At 44.5% G+C, this 18,868-nt stretch overlaps 1 protein-coding gene across 2 annotated transcripts in view; it reads right to left on the bottom strand.

The window, feature by feature from the left end:
* ABL1 (ABL proto-oncogene 1, non-receptor tyrosine kinase) overlaps positions 1–18,868 on the bottom strand; it is a 163,397-nt gene that overhangs the window by 26,533 nt on the left and 117,996 nt on the right. For both annotated transcript variants that reach the window (XM_002743402.7, XM_035260574.3), the window contains exons 2-3: positions 4,452–4,625; positions 3,589–3,884 (exon numbers count right to left, since the gene is read on the bottom strand). In XM_002743402.7, the coding sequence (XP_002743448.1) occupies positions 3,589–3,884; positions 4,452–4,625 (470 nt within the window). The remainder of the gene's footprint in view (positions 1–3,588; positions 3,885–4,451; positions 4,626–18,868) is intronic.

The raw sequence follows: 18,868 nt of genomic DNA, 5'->3' as shown, positions 1-18,868 counted from the left end.
CCCAGCCTGTTCCTCCTACCAGTCTTAAATTTTCCCCTCAGAAATCCAAAAAAGGGGCTGGGCATGGTGGTTCACGCCTGTAATCTCACCACTTTGGGAGGCCGAGGTGGGTGAATCACCTGAGGTCAGGAGTTCGAGACCAGTTTAGCTAACATGGTGAGACCCCGTCTCTGCTAAAAATACAAAAATTAGCCAGGTGTGGTGGCGCATGCTTGTAGTCCCAGCTACTTGGGAGGCTGAGGCAGGAGAATTGCTTGAACCCAGGAGACAGAGGTTGCAGTGAGCTAAGATCATGCCATTGTACTTCCAGCCTGGCAACAAGAGCAAAATTCCATCTCAAAAAAAAGAAAGAAATACAAAAAGGATTTCATCATGGTTCTGCTACGTGAGCAGCATTTTTCAGCACCGAGCCACAGGGTCACAAACACACAGCAGTGGGAGCTCCCTCTAATGATGTTCCCTCATTCCAGCGATATGATCCCACCCAACACATCACCGTCGAGTGTGGCCCTCACAAGAAGGAACCTCTTCAGATTGTCTTCTGGATGATGCTGTGGGCTCTGGAGTCCCCAGAGAGCTGATGGGAGACTTTTTGCCAGGGAGGGAGAAAGGAGGCAAGATGCCAAGGAAAGTGTGATGCGTTGCCCAATGGGGGACACTGTGTGGTCAGATGAGCTCCCTGTGCTCTACCTGGAATGAAACAAACTCACCTGGCACATACTAGCTTTTAGACAGAGGCATCTTAGGCAGATTCTCCCCCTTTGGATGAATCTCAAATTCTGCAAATCACGTATACCATATGCAGGCCTTTCCCTGCCCCTTTGAACGGTATTTTAGACCAACCCCTAGCTAATGAGCTGTCACACTAGATCATGCCTGCCTGCATCTGTTCCAAGGTTGCTGATTAAACAGCTCTAGGGAAAAGAAACCATTATCCTGTTCGGTACAAACCTCAAGTGATTATCTTGGTGCAGCATGACTTGGATAAATAGCACAGATGGGAAGCAAGCTGTTTGCTCCAGAAAATCACCCCCCATGGACGGTACACTCTGGTGCTCTGATTCACCAGAAAGGTACCCTTGCGGTCTGAAGGCTCCTTCAAAGGGCCCACTGCCTTGCAGTACATCCTTCAGAATGGAAGGGCGTAGCTCCACCTCCAGGATAAGAATAACCCTAAAAGCAAGTTGACAGGCCCATGTCTGGTCACATGTGGACAACAGGCTCTGCTGGTTTAGTGGCTTACAACTAGAGTTAAAAAAAAAAAATGAAATAGAACAGAATGAAATACAAAATATCAGGCTGAGCGCAGTGGTTCACACCTGTAATCCCAGCACTTTGGGAAGCTGAGGTGGGCAGATCATGAGGTCAGGAGTTCAAGACTAATCTGGCCAACATAGTGAAACTCCATCTCTACTAAAAATACAAAACATTAGCCAGGTGTAGTGGTGTGCACCTGTAATCCCGGCTACTTGGGAGGCTGAGGCAGGAGGATTGCATGAACCTGGGAGGCAGAGGTTGCAGTGAGCCACGATCACGCCATTGCACTCCAGCTTGGGCAACAGTGTGAGACTCCATCTCACACACAAAAATAGTCAGAGCACGTTACATACAGTGAAGGCAGGTAAGACTTCATGAAACTTCTGTTATATTGTGAGGTCTGGGTGGTGATGTAAAATGAATTTTTCTTACAGTGAACCCAGACGTTTTAAAAAGCTTGAAAGCAACCTCATATCAGCCTTATTTATAATAATAAAAGACTGAAAACAACCTAAAAGTCAACCAGCAGGGGAACCACTGAAATAAGTGACAGTCCATCCATGGTACGCAGTCACTGGTATGAATGAGGCAGCTCTAAACCTGTTGCCATAAAACAATCTGGAAGGTGTATTATCACATGGGAGAAGCACAATGCAGGACAGCCTGGAGCACACATCATTTGTGTGCCTTTTTGAATATAAACATCTATAAACCGTCTATGTCCAGGTAACTCTGGAAGGAACTGGTAACAGTGCTTGCCTCTGGGCAGAAAAGGTGAATCAGGAGACAATTACTTTTCACTGTAATTCATTTTGTTCTTTTGATTTTTTTTTAACCATATGGATGCATTACCTAGTATTAAAAAAATATAGGCTGGGCATAGTGTCTCATGCCTTTAAGCCCAGCATTTTGGGAGGCCGAAAAGGGCAGATCAAGCTCAGGAGTTTGATACCAGCCTGGGCAACATGGTGAGACTCTGTCTCTACTGAAACTACAAAAATGGCCAGGTACGATGGCTCATACCTGTTATCACAGCACTTTGGGAGGCTGAGGCAGGCGGATTACCTGAGGTCAAGGAGCTGGAGATCAGCCTGACCAACATGGTGAAACCGTGTCTCTACTAAAAATATAAAATTAGCAGGGTGTGGTGGTGCATGCCTGTAATCCTAACTACTTGGGAGGCTGAGGGAGGAGAAATGCTTGAACACAGGAGGTGGAGGTTGCAGTGAGCTGAGACTGCGCCAGTGCACTCCAGCCCGGGCAACAAGAGCAAAACTCCATCTCAAAATAAACAATCAAATAGTTGGGTATGGTGGTGCACGCCTGTGGTCCCTAATTCTCAGGAGGCTAAGGTGGGAGGATGACTTAAGCCTGGGAAGCAGAGGTTGCAGTGAACCAAGATCACACCACTGTACTCCAACTTGGGTGACAGAACAAGACCCTGTCTCAAAAAAAAAACAAAAATAAAACAAAAAAACACCATCTGGACCACCTTAACCCACCTGTCTACACTGTACCTCAACTCCAGCCTGGTGCAGTAGAGTAGACTGTGGGATGCAAGCCTGTTCCATCAATGACTCACCATGTGATCTCAGGCAAGATCTCTTCATGTCTCCCTTTCTTTAATGCAAAAATGCAGGTATTATAGCAATACCTCAGTAAATATTCACTCCTCCCTTCTCTTTATGGACTCTTAAGGACTCTTTATATGGAGACCACAGAATCATATACACCAACTCCCTTAAAACACTACACTTTGGGTATGGAAAGCTATGAGCTTGATCTGGGTTTTCATGAATAACTGCATATGTGTATGCATGTATGGGCACACACTTCTCCATGAATGCAGTCATCCATAGGAAGAAGGCCATATGCCAGGCTTCTGTGGAGAGGTGCTATTAAAGTGGTCTTTCACTTTAAGGAAGTTTAACTATTATTTTAATTTTTCTCATTGAGGATGATTACTATCATTGTAAAACGTATTTTTAAAAGAATGAAACTTATTGTAAAAAATGTGTTCAAAACCCAACAGATATTCCTCCTATTTTAAGTAACTTGCTAACAACAAAACTCTAGCAAAACAATAAGAGAATCATACCAGGCCCAAGAGCTTGTAATCTCACAGAACTGATCCTCAATAAAGGGTCTTCATGAGGCTAACGGAATGACTCTTACTGTTTACTTGAAAGCTTCTTTAAACATCTTCTTGGCTGAGCTTTCTTGCAATAACTTATTAACCCGACAGCAGGACCTCGGGGTTCACCTGGCCAAGGACCAGCTACCACTGCCCGTGCCCTGGGCCCATCAGCCCCCCTGCCAGGGGTCCCCTACCTTGCCATCAGAAGCAGTGTTGATCCTGTAATGGTACACCCTCCCTTCGTATCTCAGTGAGATGGACCTCTGGCCAGGACTGCTCTCACTTTCCCGCACCAAGAAGCTGCCATTGATCCCACTGCTCAGCAGATACTCAGCGGCATTGCGGGACACAGGTCCATGGTACCAGGAGTGCTTCTCCAGACTGTTGACTGGCGTGATGTAGTTGCTTGGCACCCAGCCTTGGCCATTTTTGGTTTGGGCTTCACACCATTCCCCATTGTGATTATAGCCTAAGACACGGAGCTTTTCACCTTAGAGGAAAGGAACCAAATCAGACACATCAGCTTTGGAAACCAGCTTCATTATTTTTTTCATTAATTCTTGTATAATTACTAAAAATACCCAAGTTCTTAAATAACAATTTCATTTTAACAAGTCCACATGAATATATGCATTTACAAGTGTGTAAGAATACATGTTTATATCTGAAGTTTCCTGTTTGTACTGAATAGATAGGTAACTATACAGCCTCAGTTTTTATAAATCAATTATGTTTATCCAAGTGCTCTGTTCCTAATATAAGACACCGTTTTAGGGAAATAATGGGTTTTCTTAGGGGAAAAACTACTTTCAGTATTTGGTCCAGCTGTTCTTTTCAGTATAAAAATTAGGGCAAGTTGTGTTTTTGCTCGGGGCTATTGTACAAGAACTCCTCTAAGGAGAGGCGACTCCCACAGAAACATGCGCTGGTTGTTTTGGACGTCCCTGCATTCCAGACTTCAAAGTGGCTCCTCAACGAGCAGAGGGTGGCAGGTCAAGCCTCAGTTCCCCGATCTCTGTCTCCTACAACCACCACTAGCTGCCCACAACCCTTTTACCTTTAGTTATGCTTAGAGTGTTATCTCCACTGGCCACAAAATCATACAGTGCAACAAAAAGGTTGGGGTCATTTTCACTGGGTCCAGCGAGAAGGTTTTCCTTGGAGTTCCAACGAGCGGCTTCACTCAGACCCTGAGGCTCAAAGTCCGATGCTACTGGCCTCTGAAGGGCTTCTGGAAGAGAAAGGGGGGAACAAAAAAAAGAAAAAGGAAGAGAAAATTAGGAAGAAAAAATAGTTTTAATCTCAGAAGCAAAAAAAAGGTTGTTTCCAACATTATACATTCCTAATTTATTTCATTTCTTAACATCAATACATACTATTACTATTAAGGTGAATTTTTAAAAACTCTTCCATTACTAAATCTTGTAAAAAACATCAAGTATTTTCATTACAAGGTGGTAATTATTGTTCCCAAATAGATGGAGCTTCTAAAATTCATTCATTCAATATGAGTTTAGTCAAATGAAAACAGCCGATCCACATACGTCTTTGCCTTTTGCTTCAAATATGCAGCGCAAGTTCCCTGCTTTAGCCGGGCACAGTGGTTCACACCCATAATCCCAGCACTTTGGGAGGCCGAGGTGGGTGTGGGGTCAGGAGTTCAAGCCCAATTTGACCAAGATGATGAAACCCTGCCTCCATTAAACATACAAAAATTAGCCAGGCAGCCGGGCGCGGTGGCTCAAGCCTGTAATCCCAGCACTTTGGGAGGCTGAGGCGGGTGGATCACGAGGTCAAGAGATCGAGACCATCCTGGTCAACATGGTGAAACCCCGTCTCTACTAAAAATACGAAAAATTAGCTGGGCATGGTGGCGCGTGCCTGTAATCCCAGCTACTCAGGAGGCTGAGGCAGGAGAACTGCTTGACCCCAGGAGGCAGAGGTTGCGGTGAGCTGAGATCGCGCCATTGCACTCCAGCCTGGGTAACAAGAGCGAAACTCCGTCTCAAAAAAAAAAAAGAAAACATTAGCCAGGCATGGTGGTACACACCTATAGTCCCAGATACTCCGGAAGCTGAAGCAGAAGAATCGCTTGAACCCAGGAGGTGGAGGTTGTGGTGAGCAGAGCTCACGTCATTGCACTCCAGTGTGGGTGAGGAGAAACTCTGTTTCCAAAAAAAGAGGCTAGGCTCGGTGGCTCACGCCTGTAATCCTAGCAGTTTGGGAGGCCAAGGTGGGAAGATCATGAGGTCAGGAGTTTGAGATCAGCCTGACCAACATGATGAAACGCTAACTCCACTAAAAATAAAAAATTAGCTGAGCATGGTGGTACATGCCTGTAATCCCTGCTACTTGGGATGCTAAGGCAGGAGGATCACCTGAACGTGGGAGGTGGAGGTTGCAGCAAGCTGGGAAGTGGAGTTGCACCACTGCACTCCAGCTTGGGCGACAGGGCGAGATGCCATCTCAAAAAAAAAAAAAAAAAAAAAAAAAAAGGAAAAAAAGAAAAAAAAGAAAAATCAAATAGTACAGAAGGGCTTAAAATGAAAGACCAAATACTTGCTATCCCAGTCCTGTCTGCTCCCAGAGGCAGAACTGTTTTTTTGGTGATCACCCCCGCCTCTCTAAATATCAGCTAGATCACTGGACACACACCTAGACTGCTTGTTCTTCCAGCTAGGACAACGTCTCTCAAGGACTTACTTCACATGACAAGGCTATTAACATCTCACCCTTCCTTCCAGCTTTCCTGCCTCCATAGCCATCCTCAAATATGATCTTCTTTACATTTTTTTTTTACCTTGTGGAAATTATTATTACAGAATAGAAAAATCTGTTACTAAAGTCGTCCACGTTTTGTCTAAAACAGATGCTACAAGTTGGAAATTAATCAACAGCTTTTAAAATTAACAAAATGTGTGAATATTATTCATTACAGGGTCAAACACGTTATTATTTGTTCCTAAAGTTTCTTATCTTTTTTTTTTTTTTTAACAGTGCTCAAATTCTCCAGAATTTCTTTGTGATAAACACAAGGTGTAGACAGGTTCTTGCAAACCAGAAAATCAAATCACCTCAAGTAGATCTTACAGTTGAGGAACACTGTGGAGTGAAATCCAAAATACTCATTTAAGGAATTACAATGTAAAAATCACTAGCTGGGCTGGGCACGGTGGCTCACACCTGAAATCCTAGAACTTTGGGAGGCCAAGGCGGGCAGATTGCCTGAGCTCAGGAGTTCGAGACCACGCTGGGCAACATGGTGAAACCCCATCGCTATTAAAATACAAAAAGCTAACCAAGAGTGGTGGTGGGGTGCCTGCAGTCCCAGCTACTCAGGAGGCGGAGGCAGGAGAATCACTTCAGCCCAGGAGGCAGAGGTTGCAGCAAGCTGAGATCTCGTCACTGCACTCTAGCCTGGGAGACGGACTTGACTCAATCTCAAAAAATAAAAAATAAAAAAAATTTAAAAACCCATAAAAATAGAAATCACTAACTGAAGTAATCCTTTAGGAGATGTTTCTGTGAAAGAGTAAATCCCAAATTATGTCACTATGATGTTTGGTAATTTTTATGATCTTAAAAAGAAAGGCCAGGCATGGTGGCTCCCGTCTGTAATCCCAGCACTTTGAGAAGCCAAGGCAGGTGGATCACCTGAGGTCAAGAGTTCAAGATCAGCCTGGCTAACAATGTGGCCAAACTCCGTCTCCACTAAAAATATAAAAATTAGGCTGGGCTCAGTGGCTCATGCCTGTAATCCCAGCACTTTGGGAGGCCAAGGAAGGTGGATCACCTGATGTCAGGAGTTCGAGATCAGCCTGGCCAACATGGCAAAACCCTGTCTCTACTCTACTAAAAATATAAAAATTAGCCTGGTGTGATGGTGGGCACCTGTAATCCCAGATACTTAGGAGGTAGAGGCAGGAGAATCATTTGAACCCCGGAGGTAGAGGGTGCAGTGAGCCGAGGTCTTGCCATGGCATTCCAGCCTGGGTGACAAAAGCAAGACTCTGTCTCAAAAAAAAAAAAAAAAAAAAATTAGCTGGGCATGGTGGTGTATGCCTGTAATCCCAACTACCTGGGAGGCTGAGGCAGAAGAATCAGTTGAACCTGGGAGGTGGAGGCTGCAGTGAACTGAGATCACCCCACTGCATTCCACCCTGGGCAATGGAGTGAGACTCCATGTCAAAAAAAAAAGAAAGAAAAAAGAAAAGAAAAAAAAAGAGAGAGAGGGAAATCCTAATTTGAAAAGAATTGAAAAATCTACCAGATGCTTGAGCCAAACACAAATGATAACAAAATTATGTTTTAGTTTTCCTTCTTTATGGATTTATTCAGAGGATCCCCGAGCATCCTTTCTTGGGTAATAATACCGGATCAAGGGTGGGCCTGATTCTGAATTCTCTTTAAAAAAAAAAAAAAAAAAAACCCCACCTGAGAGACTAGGCTAAACTTCTGGAAACATGACCAGAGAACTTTCAGAAATGGATGCTCTAAAATATCTCTTTGGGATAAACCAACAGAATATAAATAATAAAGGTCTTCAAGTCTAGCTTCTGTACTAATTGAAGTCAACCTTCAGGAACTGTTTCCCTGAAAGTCCCAAATCACCTTATTACGACATCTGGTAATTTTTCTGAATGGTGAGGGCAAAGATAATTTCAAGAAACGGGGTCTTGTAACACTGCCATCTCCTAGAGTGTGGAAGAAGCTTAGTGACATGTTAGGCCCCTTTCCCGAGTATTTACGCTGGCTCTAGAAGTACATGTAGGGCCATCACTATTAGGGATTATCAATTTTATTAAAATATGTGATCCCCACCCCTACCTAGAATACATTGGTGTGGCAGTCTTGACCATAGGGCCAAACACTGTCTTTTGAAATGTGGGTATGTGGTCTGGGCACAGTGGCTCACACCTGTAATCCCAGCACTTTGGAGGCCAAGGAGGGCAGATCATCTGAGGTCAGGAGTTTGAGACCAGACTGGCAAACATGGCAAAACCCTGTCTCTACTAAAAATACAAAAAATAGCTGGATGAGGTGGTGCATACCTGTAGTCCCCCCTACTCAGGACACTCAGGCATGAGAATTGCCTGAACCCAGGAGGCAGAAGTTATAGTGAGCTGAGATCACACCACTGCATTCCAGCCTGGGCAACAGAGTAAGACTCCATTTCAAAAAATAAATAAACAAAATGAAATGCGGACATGTGATCAGAGCTTGACGTTTTCTTCTATAAGGCCTACCTATAATGAATGTATCATCTCACTTCCAGCTTCAGTTTCCTACAGACAGAGGGAAAACTTAGAGCTATTCCACCAAGCATTCCCACCGCCAAAGCTTTCTAAATTTCTGTAATCCATTCCAATAATTTATAGCTGTCTTACACTGAATTCTGTAGTAATTTTTACAAGTTACCTTCCTTTGCTGAGTCTTTCTAATTTTCCTAGAAACAATCTTAATTTTCCTAGAAACAATTCTCTTTTCACACTTGCATTTCATTGGCTTCATATTAACCAAGTAATTGCAACAACAGATATATCTGGAATAAACACAACTGGCTCTCGTGGACAGGAGCATGTGCAGCAGCAGACGGTGGCAGTATGGCTGCCCTATCCCGTGTGCCATGGGGCATGGGGACAAGGGAGGCATGTTTTATAAGGAAGTGAAGAGTGCTGGTCAATTCAGCAAGTCGGTCGAGTGGAAGCCAGTTAAGAGCTTCCATTGCCATTACATTAAGAAAAACTGTCAGGCAGAGCATTCTTGACATATAAGGACTTCACATATCAACAAGAAAAAGCAAAATCCCTCCACTATGCAAAAAAATAGGCAAAGCCATGAATAAGAAATTAACAAAAAAATTTAAATTACCATTAAAGGCCGGGCATGGTGGCTCATACCTGTAATCCTAGCACTTTGGGAGGCCAAGGCCGGAGATTACTTGAGGTCAGGAGTTTGACCTTGGTGAAACCCAGTCTCTAATAAAAATACAAAAATTAGGCCAGGTGTGGTGGTTCATGCCTGTAATCCCAGCAATTTGGGAGGCCAAGGCAGGCATATCACAAGGTCAAGAGTTCGAGATCACCCTGGCCAACAAGACAAAACCCCGTATCTACTAAGAATACAAAAATTAGCCAGGTGTGGTGGTACGTGCTTATGATCCTAGCTACTTGGGAGGCTAAAGCAGGAGAAACACTTGAACCTGGGAGGCAGAGGTAGCAGTGAGCCAAGCTCACGACACTGAACTACAGCTTTGGAAACAGAGCAAGACTCTGTCTCGAACAACAACAACAATAACAACACAAAAATTAGCCGAGCATGGTGGTACACGCCTGAAATCCCAGCTGCTCAGGAGTTGAGGCAGGAGAATCACCTGAACCTGGGAGACGGAGGTTGCAAGTGAGCCAAGGTCACGCCACTGCACTCCAGCCTGGGCAACAGAGTGAGACTCCATCTTAAAAAAAAAATTACCATTAAACATGGAAAGTATGTGAACTCTTGATAGTAATCAAAGAAATGCAACTTCCTTGCCAAATTTGCAGATACATCTTTTAGACACTGACAGCCAGTGTGGGTAAGATTTTGGAGATATGGGCACTCTCACACAATGCTGATAGTAGATATATATATATTGAGGGCAACTGGAATATGAACCAAAAGTCTATAAAGAATTTAACATCCGATTTACCTCTAGGAATTTATCCTAAGCGATCAACACAATGATTTCTATATACTAATTTTAAATAACAGCACAGAAAAAGGCAAGTACAAAATATCTATCAACACAGGATAAGTTAGTTTATGCTGCACCCATAAAATAGAATATATTTTAAAAGCCACTCAAGATATTTTTGGAAAAATATTTAAATTTGAGAATATACTCACAATAATATATTAAGTGTTTATATTACAGTCCAGTATAACAGGCATGGTTCCAATTATGAAAAAAACTGAAAAAAGACCAGGAATTTCACCAAACTGTGAACAGTAGTTAACTCAGGGTGGTGGGATTATAAATGTTTTAAATTTACTTTTTTTTTTTCCCTTGAGACAGAGTCTTGCTCTCGTTGCCCAGGCGGGAGTGCAATGGCGAGATCTCAGCTCACTGCAACCTCCACCTTCTGGGTTCATGAGATTCTCCTGCCTCAGCCTCCTGAGTATCTGGGATTACAGGTGCCCACCACCATGCCCAGCTAATTTTTTTTGCATTTTTAATAGAGATGGGGTTTTACCACATTGGCCAGGCTGGTCTCAAACTCCTGACCTCAGGTGATCCGCCCGCATCATCCTCTCAAAGTTCTAGGATTATAGGCATGAGCCACCATGCCTGGCCTTAAGTTTTCTTTATACTTTTTTATATTACTGTATATTTCTCACAATGAATGTAGACTGCTTTTATTACCAAAAAATAATGAAAAAAAAAAAACTAGAAAAACATTAATAGAAGCCAACTGAAACTTCTTTGTTTTGTTTTGAGATGGAGTCTCATTCCATCACCCAGTCTGGAGTGCAGTGGTGCGATCTCGGCTCACTACTACCTCTGTCTCCCAGGTTCTAGCAAGATGGAGTCTCATTCCGTCACCCAGACTGGAGTGCAGTGGTGCGATCTCGGCTCACTACTACCTCTGCCTCCCAGGTTCAAGTGAGATGGAGTCTCATTCCGTCACCCAGACTGGAGTGCAGTAGTGCGATCTCGGCTCACTACTACCTCTGCCTCCCAGGTTCAAGCGATTCTCCTGCTTCAGCCTCCCTAGTAGCTGGGATTACAGGCATGAGCCACCACGCCTGGCTAATTTTTTTTTTTTTTTGGTATTGTTAGTAGAGTCGGGGTTTTGCCATGTTGGCCAGGCTGGTCTTGAACTCCTGGCCTCAAGTGATCTGCTCGCCTAAGCCTCCCAAAGTGCTGGGATTATAGGCGTGAGCCATTGTGCCTGGCCCTAAACTTACATAATTGATAATTTAACATGAAAAAGCACGCTGGGGAGGGAGGGTCCCCTCAGGCTATCCTGAAAAGGCACTTGTGTGCCTCTCTGGTGCATCAACCTCATGGTCATGAGCAACAACTTTGGCAGACCAGGCCCACACAGGAAATTAAACCAAAGTCATGAATACAGAAATGCTTTTCTTCTCAAATGCCATTTTACCTCTTCTATCAAACATTCTGCCACATCTGGATTTGATCAAAGTTACATAATCGGGGAAGTGTCCTGGAAAACACCTGGAATAAGCAGAATGCAGATACCCACCCAGAGGTGACCATCAACTTGAAGTGTGGGTTAAAGTGGGACAGTCCCGAACATGTCGACAGATGCTGGGAATGTTATGCAAGAGGATGAGGCCTTTGTTAGGAAGGAAAGGGCCTCCCACTGCTTTTTGATTCAACAGGACATCAGGCAATCCAAGGCAGTCTCTCGACTTTCCTCTCCAGTTCTTGCTCTATTCCACAAATTAATGGCCAAAGCCCAAAGGGAAGTATTGCTCATGCATGCCTCTGGACCGAGACACTGAAGTGTAGCCACAGTCCAACACCAAAACCTTCCAGTCAATTCCCAATCCAGGCTGATGTCAAAATTGACTCACAACGTGTAAATGCCAAGTTACTTGCTTCACTTCATAGTGAACTATGCTCGTCAACCTTAAAAACGATCACAGCTTACAAGGCCAAAGCTGCAGAATGTACTTAAATTTTTCTTGCTTAAGACATGAACTTTCCACCCATCCCTCTGTCAGGAAGTGAGATCCCCCAAAGAAGCCCAAAGGCTTCATTCAAAAAAAAGATGTCCCAAATAGTTCCCTCCTTCTGTTCTTCCAGCAGATCTTTTGGCTATTGTCTTGGGAAATAAAGTTTAGCATCTGCTATTATTCTTAAATTTTTTTAGTAAACATTTTCTGCAGCCTCCTTTCTGAGTCATATTTTAAATAGATTCGAGATCTGGATCTTCAAAAGTGCCTCTCACTCTGCTTAAAACCATATTGTCATTTTGTCATAATGTTAACAAAAAGGCTTCCACTCACCAACTAAACTCAGGAAAAGTCACTAATTAGCTAGCTGAGCAACAAGAACAGTGACATCTAAAACATGCCTCCAAACCTCTAAGAAGCTCTGGCTCTGGCTATGAGAGTATTATTTGGAAAATTTATAAGAACCAGGCCACAAAATTCACTGTATCTGTGCATGATTAACTTGTTTAGACAGTATTCTAAGAAAATGGTTTGGGTCTTTACAATTGAAAGATCGTTTTATATAAAAATAATCCTTTCTCAAAGCTGTGAGTCACTGATGAAAAATGTTTACAAAAGATTCTCGGACATGGCCTATCTGGCCTAGACTTCCAGGGGCTGCTGGTGCTGCGCCGGACACTGGCGAACAGTCAGAGAAGGGAAATGCCCATGAGACCCAGCACCGGCCAGTTCACAGCCCAAGGGGGGACTTTACCTCCAGGAAAAACATCCCCGGGAAGCTTCCCACCTTTCTGTTGGCACTTGTGCCCAACATCACAGTTCCCAGTAGAGTGCAAGGCGGCCAGCTATGCAGCATTCATTACTGTCCACACTGCGGGCTCTCCAGAAGGTTCTTGAGACGGTTCAGAGAGAGACTCTGAGTGTGTGTGTGTGTGTGTGTGTGTGTGTGTGTGTGGTGGGGGGGCGACAAGAGGACGGAGCATGTCAGACGTGACAAACATTCCCTTTCATTTTGCTCACATTCAATTTTGTAAACTCGTGTTGCTTTATTCATATTTCCTTTGTGGGTCCTTCACTATTATCCTCCAGTTCAAGGAATCTCTGTAATTTAAAAATCTATAAAACAGATCTTTCTAAAAAGAGGCTTCGTGTTTTATTTCATACTCCGTTCCAAAGGATGAGATCATGCTCAGACTATTCTCAAGTTATTTTATAACAGTCTCACACAACTTTTCATAATATGAGCTTAGAGGAAAAGTATTATTTCCCACATCTTGAGCTTGATGAAAGTCATTTTATCCATCTCTACATGGTCCTTTATTTTGTAATTTACACCTTCACCTAGAGCAGTTAAAATTATTAAAACAGACACACACAGACATATGTTTAACTGAACACAGCCTCTGTGTTATCTTCAGACCCCAAAACACTGTCAGCTGCTAGGGTGCAGGGAGGGGCAGGACAGTGGGTGAAAGACGTAAAGAACGAGCAGTAGCCCCTGCTCCTCGTGGGAGAAACAAAGCTCCTGGAAACTTACAGACTCAACAGCAAAAGTCTAATGGAAGGCCAGTGCTGTCCTGTGGATGAATTTTTTGTTTTTGAGACAGTTTCAACAAGGCAGCCTTGTTGCCCAGGCTGGAATACAATGGTGCAATCTTGGCTCACTGCAACCTCCATTACATAAATCAGGGTTCAAGTGATTCTTCTGCCTCAGCCTCCTGAGTAGCTGGGATTACAGGCATCCACCACCATGCCCGGCTAATTTTTTATATTTTTAGTAGAGATGGGGTTTCACCATGTTGACCAGGCTGGTCTTGAACTCCTAATCTCAGGGGATCCACCCGCCTCAGCCTCCCAAAGTGCTGGGATTACAGATGTGAGCCACTGTGCCCAGCCCTGTGGATGAATATATAAGTCAAAGAGCACAGACAGACACGGAGAGCCAGGAGTTGAGGGGATGAGCTCACTGGGATGAGGAAGGGAACCCTCAATAAGACAGTCCCTCACTAGGGAAGGAGGATTCACCAGGGACCCATGGCCAGCCTGCCACACCAAGGCCACTAAGGTCTTGTGCTACGGATCCCCCTGAGAGCAAGCAATGCCTAGGGACTCCTCACAATAAAGTTTTTTTTTTTGAGACGGAGTTTCGCTCGTTACCCAGGCTGGAGTGCAATGGCGCGATCTCGGCTCACCGCAACCTCCGCCTCCTGGGTTCAGGCAATTCTCCTGCCTCAGCCTCCTGAGTAGCTGCGATTACAGGCACGCGCCACCATGCCCAGCTAATTTTTTGTATTTTTAGTAGAGACGGGGTTTCACCATGTTGACCAGGATGGTCTCGATCTCTTGACCTCGAGATCCACCCGCCTCGGCCTCCCAAAGTGCTGGGATTACAGGCATGAGCCACCGCACCCGGCCTACAATAAAGTTTTTAAATACAAAAATAAAATACAGAGGATTGCAAAGGAAAACAGTCCTTAAAAGACTTTTTGAAACAGTCCTCAAAACCCTTTAAAGAATTTGTAATACAGCTCTTATTAATGCATTAAATAGATGTTTCTTTATTCGCACATTAAATAACAAGATCCAGTGGTAATGATGGCAAAGTAGTGGTGTGAATAATAACCACAACTGTTACCTGATATGAAACACCTGGTTTCTGGCCAGGCATGGTGGCACACGCCTGTAATCGCAGCACTTTGGGAGGCTGAGGCAGGCAGATTACCTGAGGTCAGGGGTTCCAGACCAGCCTGGCCAACATGCGAAACCCTGTCTCTACCAAAGATACAAAAATTAGCCAGGCTTGGTGGCAGGCACCTGCAATCCCAGCTACTTGGGAGACTGAGGCAGGAGAATTGCTTCAACCTGGGAGGCAGAGTTTGCAGTGAGCCAAGATCACGCCACTGTATTCCAGCCTGCGTGACAAGAGTGAAACTCTGCCTCCCCACCAAAAAAAAAAAAAAAAAAAAAAAAAAAAAAAAAAAAAGAAATACCTGGCTTCTACCGGAGACAGTCACGAGCACTGTAGTACTCCCGTGATTTGTTACCTATCTTCTTAAAAAAATGAAATGCTAAATTTTAGTGAGAGATTAGTGAAATAAGGTTTTGTTTTTTCCTATCAGAGGACATGGAGTCCTTGAATTCTATCCCAGACTCCCAGTGTCTTCCTGGTTAACAGCTCCTGCACTAAGGAACTGACTCAGTAAGACCCCAGCATTCTGACAGGAAAAGCCTAAAAGGGAGACTGGGATAAATTAGTGAGAAATCCAAATTATGCAACTTTCTTTTAAAATAAATGCAGTTTTATTACTTTCCACTTATAGACATTATAGACAGTAGATTAAATGAGTTTCTAGAGAAACCTCCTTTAAAAATAAAGTTATTTAAATGAGTCCAAGGTTTAAATATTTCCCCTGAAATCTTTTACATGACAATGCCTTAGCCAGACAAATTTATTCTCTATCCTAACTTCTATCCCTATCAACAGTCCAAATCTTAACATTTCTTTCTCTTTCTCTCTTTTTTTTTTTTTTTTGTCGGAGATGGGGGGGGGTACATAGAGTCTGGCCCTGTTGCCCAGGCTGGAGTGTGGTGATGCAATCTTGGCTCACTGCAACCTCCACCTCCCGGGTTCAAGTGATTCTCCTGCCTCAGCCTCCCAAGTAGCTGGGACTGCAGGTGCGCACCACCATGCCCAACTAACTTTTGTATTTTAAGTAGAGATGGGGTTTCTCTATGTTGGCCAGGCTGGTCTTGAACTCCTGATCTCAAATGATTTGCCTGTCTCGGCCTCAAATATTAAACTTTCTGAAGATACACAGTCCCTGTCCCTCTCTCTCAACCAAAAAAAAAAAATTCTATCACTTTCTAAGAATCTCTGGTGAAAAAGTCACTAACCACTGAAAACGGAGTAGGAAGACCCTCATAAATAGAGACATCACTCTCTTCAAGACCATTCACCTGCCATTCGCGGCCATGTCAGAACCGAGGCTGGGGGTTATCCGCTGTCAGTTCCCACCCTGCATCTTGGCGCTCTTCTGCCTCAATCTCTCATCGCTTCTGTCCTTTCCATGCTCTACCACACCCCTGGCTGGGTCTCCCTTAGGCCATTCCACCTCCACTTCCTACTATCAGGGCATTTCTCAAATGCAGACCTAACCAGGTCACTCTTGCTTCAAATCCCCTCTAGATGGATGCCGGCCAAGAGACAGAAGAGAGCATGGGTTTGGGAGGTGGTCCTGCCTGCCCATGGTCAGCTACCACTTATTGGCAGTGTCACTGGGGGCAATGCTGGGATGATGATGTGCCTTGCAGGGTAGCTGGCAGTTTGCAGCTAACATGGTACATGGTTTTGAGGCCCTAGGCATGCACAGGCCCTCAGAAAATGCTTGGGGTTGTTATTCCTTTCACCGCTACAGTAAAAGTCTGAGCTCCTGAAGAAGGCAAACCAGGCCCTTCAGTGCTGAGTCTGGGAGCATCTGGCTCTCTACCCCGCTTTCCCTTCCAGCCTCCTCAAACACCTTTCAGTGCCCCCAGGCCTCCTGTTGCTGCCTCTCCTGACTGCACTGTGACAAGTGCCATTTATTCTCCCTGGAGTTCCTGCTCCTCAGCTTCTTCTGCTTTTCCTGGCCTCCCTACCTCCCGTAAACCTTCTCTAATTGGTCCTTCCTCCTCCCCATCAGCTGGCCCACAACAGGCTGCTTCTCCTTTAATCCATCTGAGTACCTGGTATCTGTCTCTATTATCACCCTGCATCTATCACCCAGCAAGCAATCTGTTCACATGTCCCCTGCAGTACAGTAAGCATGGGCTCTGGGTGGACAGGCCTTGTTCAGATTTCAGCACCAGCATGTCTTAAGATGCTTGTTTCTGAGCCTCAGTTTCTCAACTGCACAGTAGGGCAACAATGGCATGGGATCAACCTAGCTGGGCTGTTAGGAGGGCTCACTGCATCCTGCATGCAGAGGATTTCTGCATGGAGGCCAGCTGTGACACCTGACACTGGGAAGCTCACTGCAGAACAACTGCACCTTCTCTTATGGCTGTCACCACAACAATGTAAACTCCTGTGGGCTGGAGACCAAGTCCTTGCATCTCAGAGCCTCTGAGCCTGCTCAGTGCAACGGGACACGCACAGCACTGCTGGGTGAGCTCAGATGCAGAACACCCTGCACTTGTCTGTCTTTAGCAACAAGGCACTGAAAAGTGCAGTTTAATATTCTGTTAACCTGTAATAAAAACAGCAATAATGACAGATAGAAAAGATGAAAAATAAATGCAACCTGACCAGGAAAATCTATATAAAAGCCTAGGGAACGCAATGATTTGTTTTGAATGATATAAAAACCATGGCCCAAATCCTAAAGGTGCAATGTAAAAACACAGTTCTCTGTGCTTTCAAAAGAAACAGGATTTGTTACAGATTCCTAATAGATACCGTAGTGAAATCCCAGGACACCTTCCTGAAAGGTTCTGGGAATCTCTGCACTGGCCGCAGATCCACTCTGTCCAGTCAGCCTGCTAATACCCACAAAGGCACAAATTCTTATTGTTGCAGGCCATTTGCAACAGACTGAAAAGCCTCCCCTTCTGCTGCCAACCATGGATGGTTTGAACGCATTCATTTCACATTTCCCCTTCTTTAACATGTCTTCATGGAATGCTGGGTCAGCTGACACCAGAATCACTGGGCTACCCAATGACAGGCAACTTCCCCAGAAAGTCTTGTTAGCCTTAGAGTTTTTACTGCTAATCTGGGTAACTGAACATGACCCTCCCACCTCCACGGTATTTTGGCTCCAAAAATCAATGCCTAATTCTATTCATTGGCCTGTCTTTAAATATAATTTTAAGGTTTTCAATGTATAACACTATTATCTAAATTTGAGGGCTTGTAAGATAGATAAAGACCACCTTTCTATAGAGAATTTAAGTGTAATGAGGTTAAAGTTTATGCAACGGAACGTGATAGAATAGCTAATACTTACTGATCCTGAACCGAGTGCCAGCACTTCATCTGCACTTGCTCCCTATAGCCTTATTAGGTAGACTCTATTATTAAGGCATTTGAGAGGGCAGGACACAGAAGCGGAGAGAGGTGAAGTTACCGATGGTCTCTCCCTCCAGCTACCCATCCATACCTCAGCTGCCTGTCCATCATCTAACGTCTCCTGTGCTTCTCTTGCTCTTGCGCCTTCTCTCTCTGTACCGTCCACCTCAGCCCCACTGGCCATCCTCTTCCTCTTTGCCCCTTTCTCTCAGTCTTCCTTCCCTCCCAGCTTCGTTTACCCTTTCCTGTCTCAGTCTCAGTCTGTCTCTCTCTCCCACTTCTGTCTCCCCTCCTTCCCTCCCTCTCTCTACCCTTCCCACCTGTTTCTCCCTGTCTTCCCTATCACCAGTACTCAACACAAGCAGTATAACAAAATATTTATGGTGTAACATGGTTAAGAAAGAAGGATTTGAAAACCAATTTTTTTCTTTCTTTTTTTTTTTTGAGATGGAGTTTTTGCTCTTATTGTCCAGGCTGGAGCTCAATGGTGAGATCTCAGCTCACTGCAACCTCGCCTCCTGGTTTCAAGCGATTCTCCCGCCTCAGCCTCCAGAGTGGCTGGGATTACAGGCGCGCACCACTACACCCGGCTCATTTTTTTATATTTTCAGTAGAGACAGGGTTTCACCAAGTTGGCCATGCTGATCTCAAACTCTTGACCTCAGGTGATCCAACCGCCTCGGCCTCCCAAAGTGCTGGGATTACAGGTGTGAGCCACATGCCCAGTCTGAAAACAAATTTCTAGA

Source organism: Callithrix jacchus, chromosome 1, assembly GCF_049354715.1.
Source record: "Callithrix jacchus isolate 240 chromosome 1, calJac240_pri, whole genome shotgun sequence".
NCBI classification, from domain to species: Eukaryota; Metazoa; Chordata; class Mammalia; order Primates; family Cebidae; genus Callithrix; species Callithrix jacchus.
This window is presented reverse-complemented; position numbering and strand designations above follow the sequence as displayed.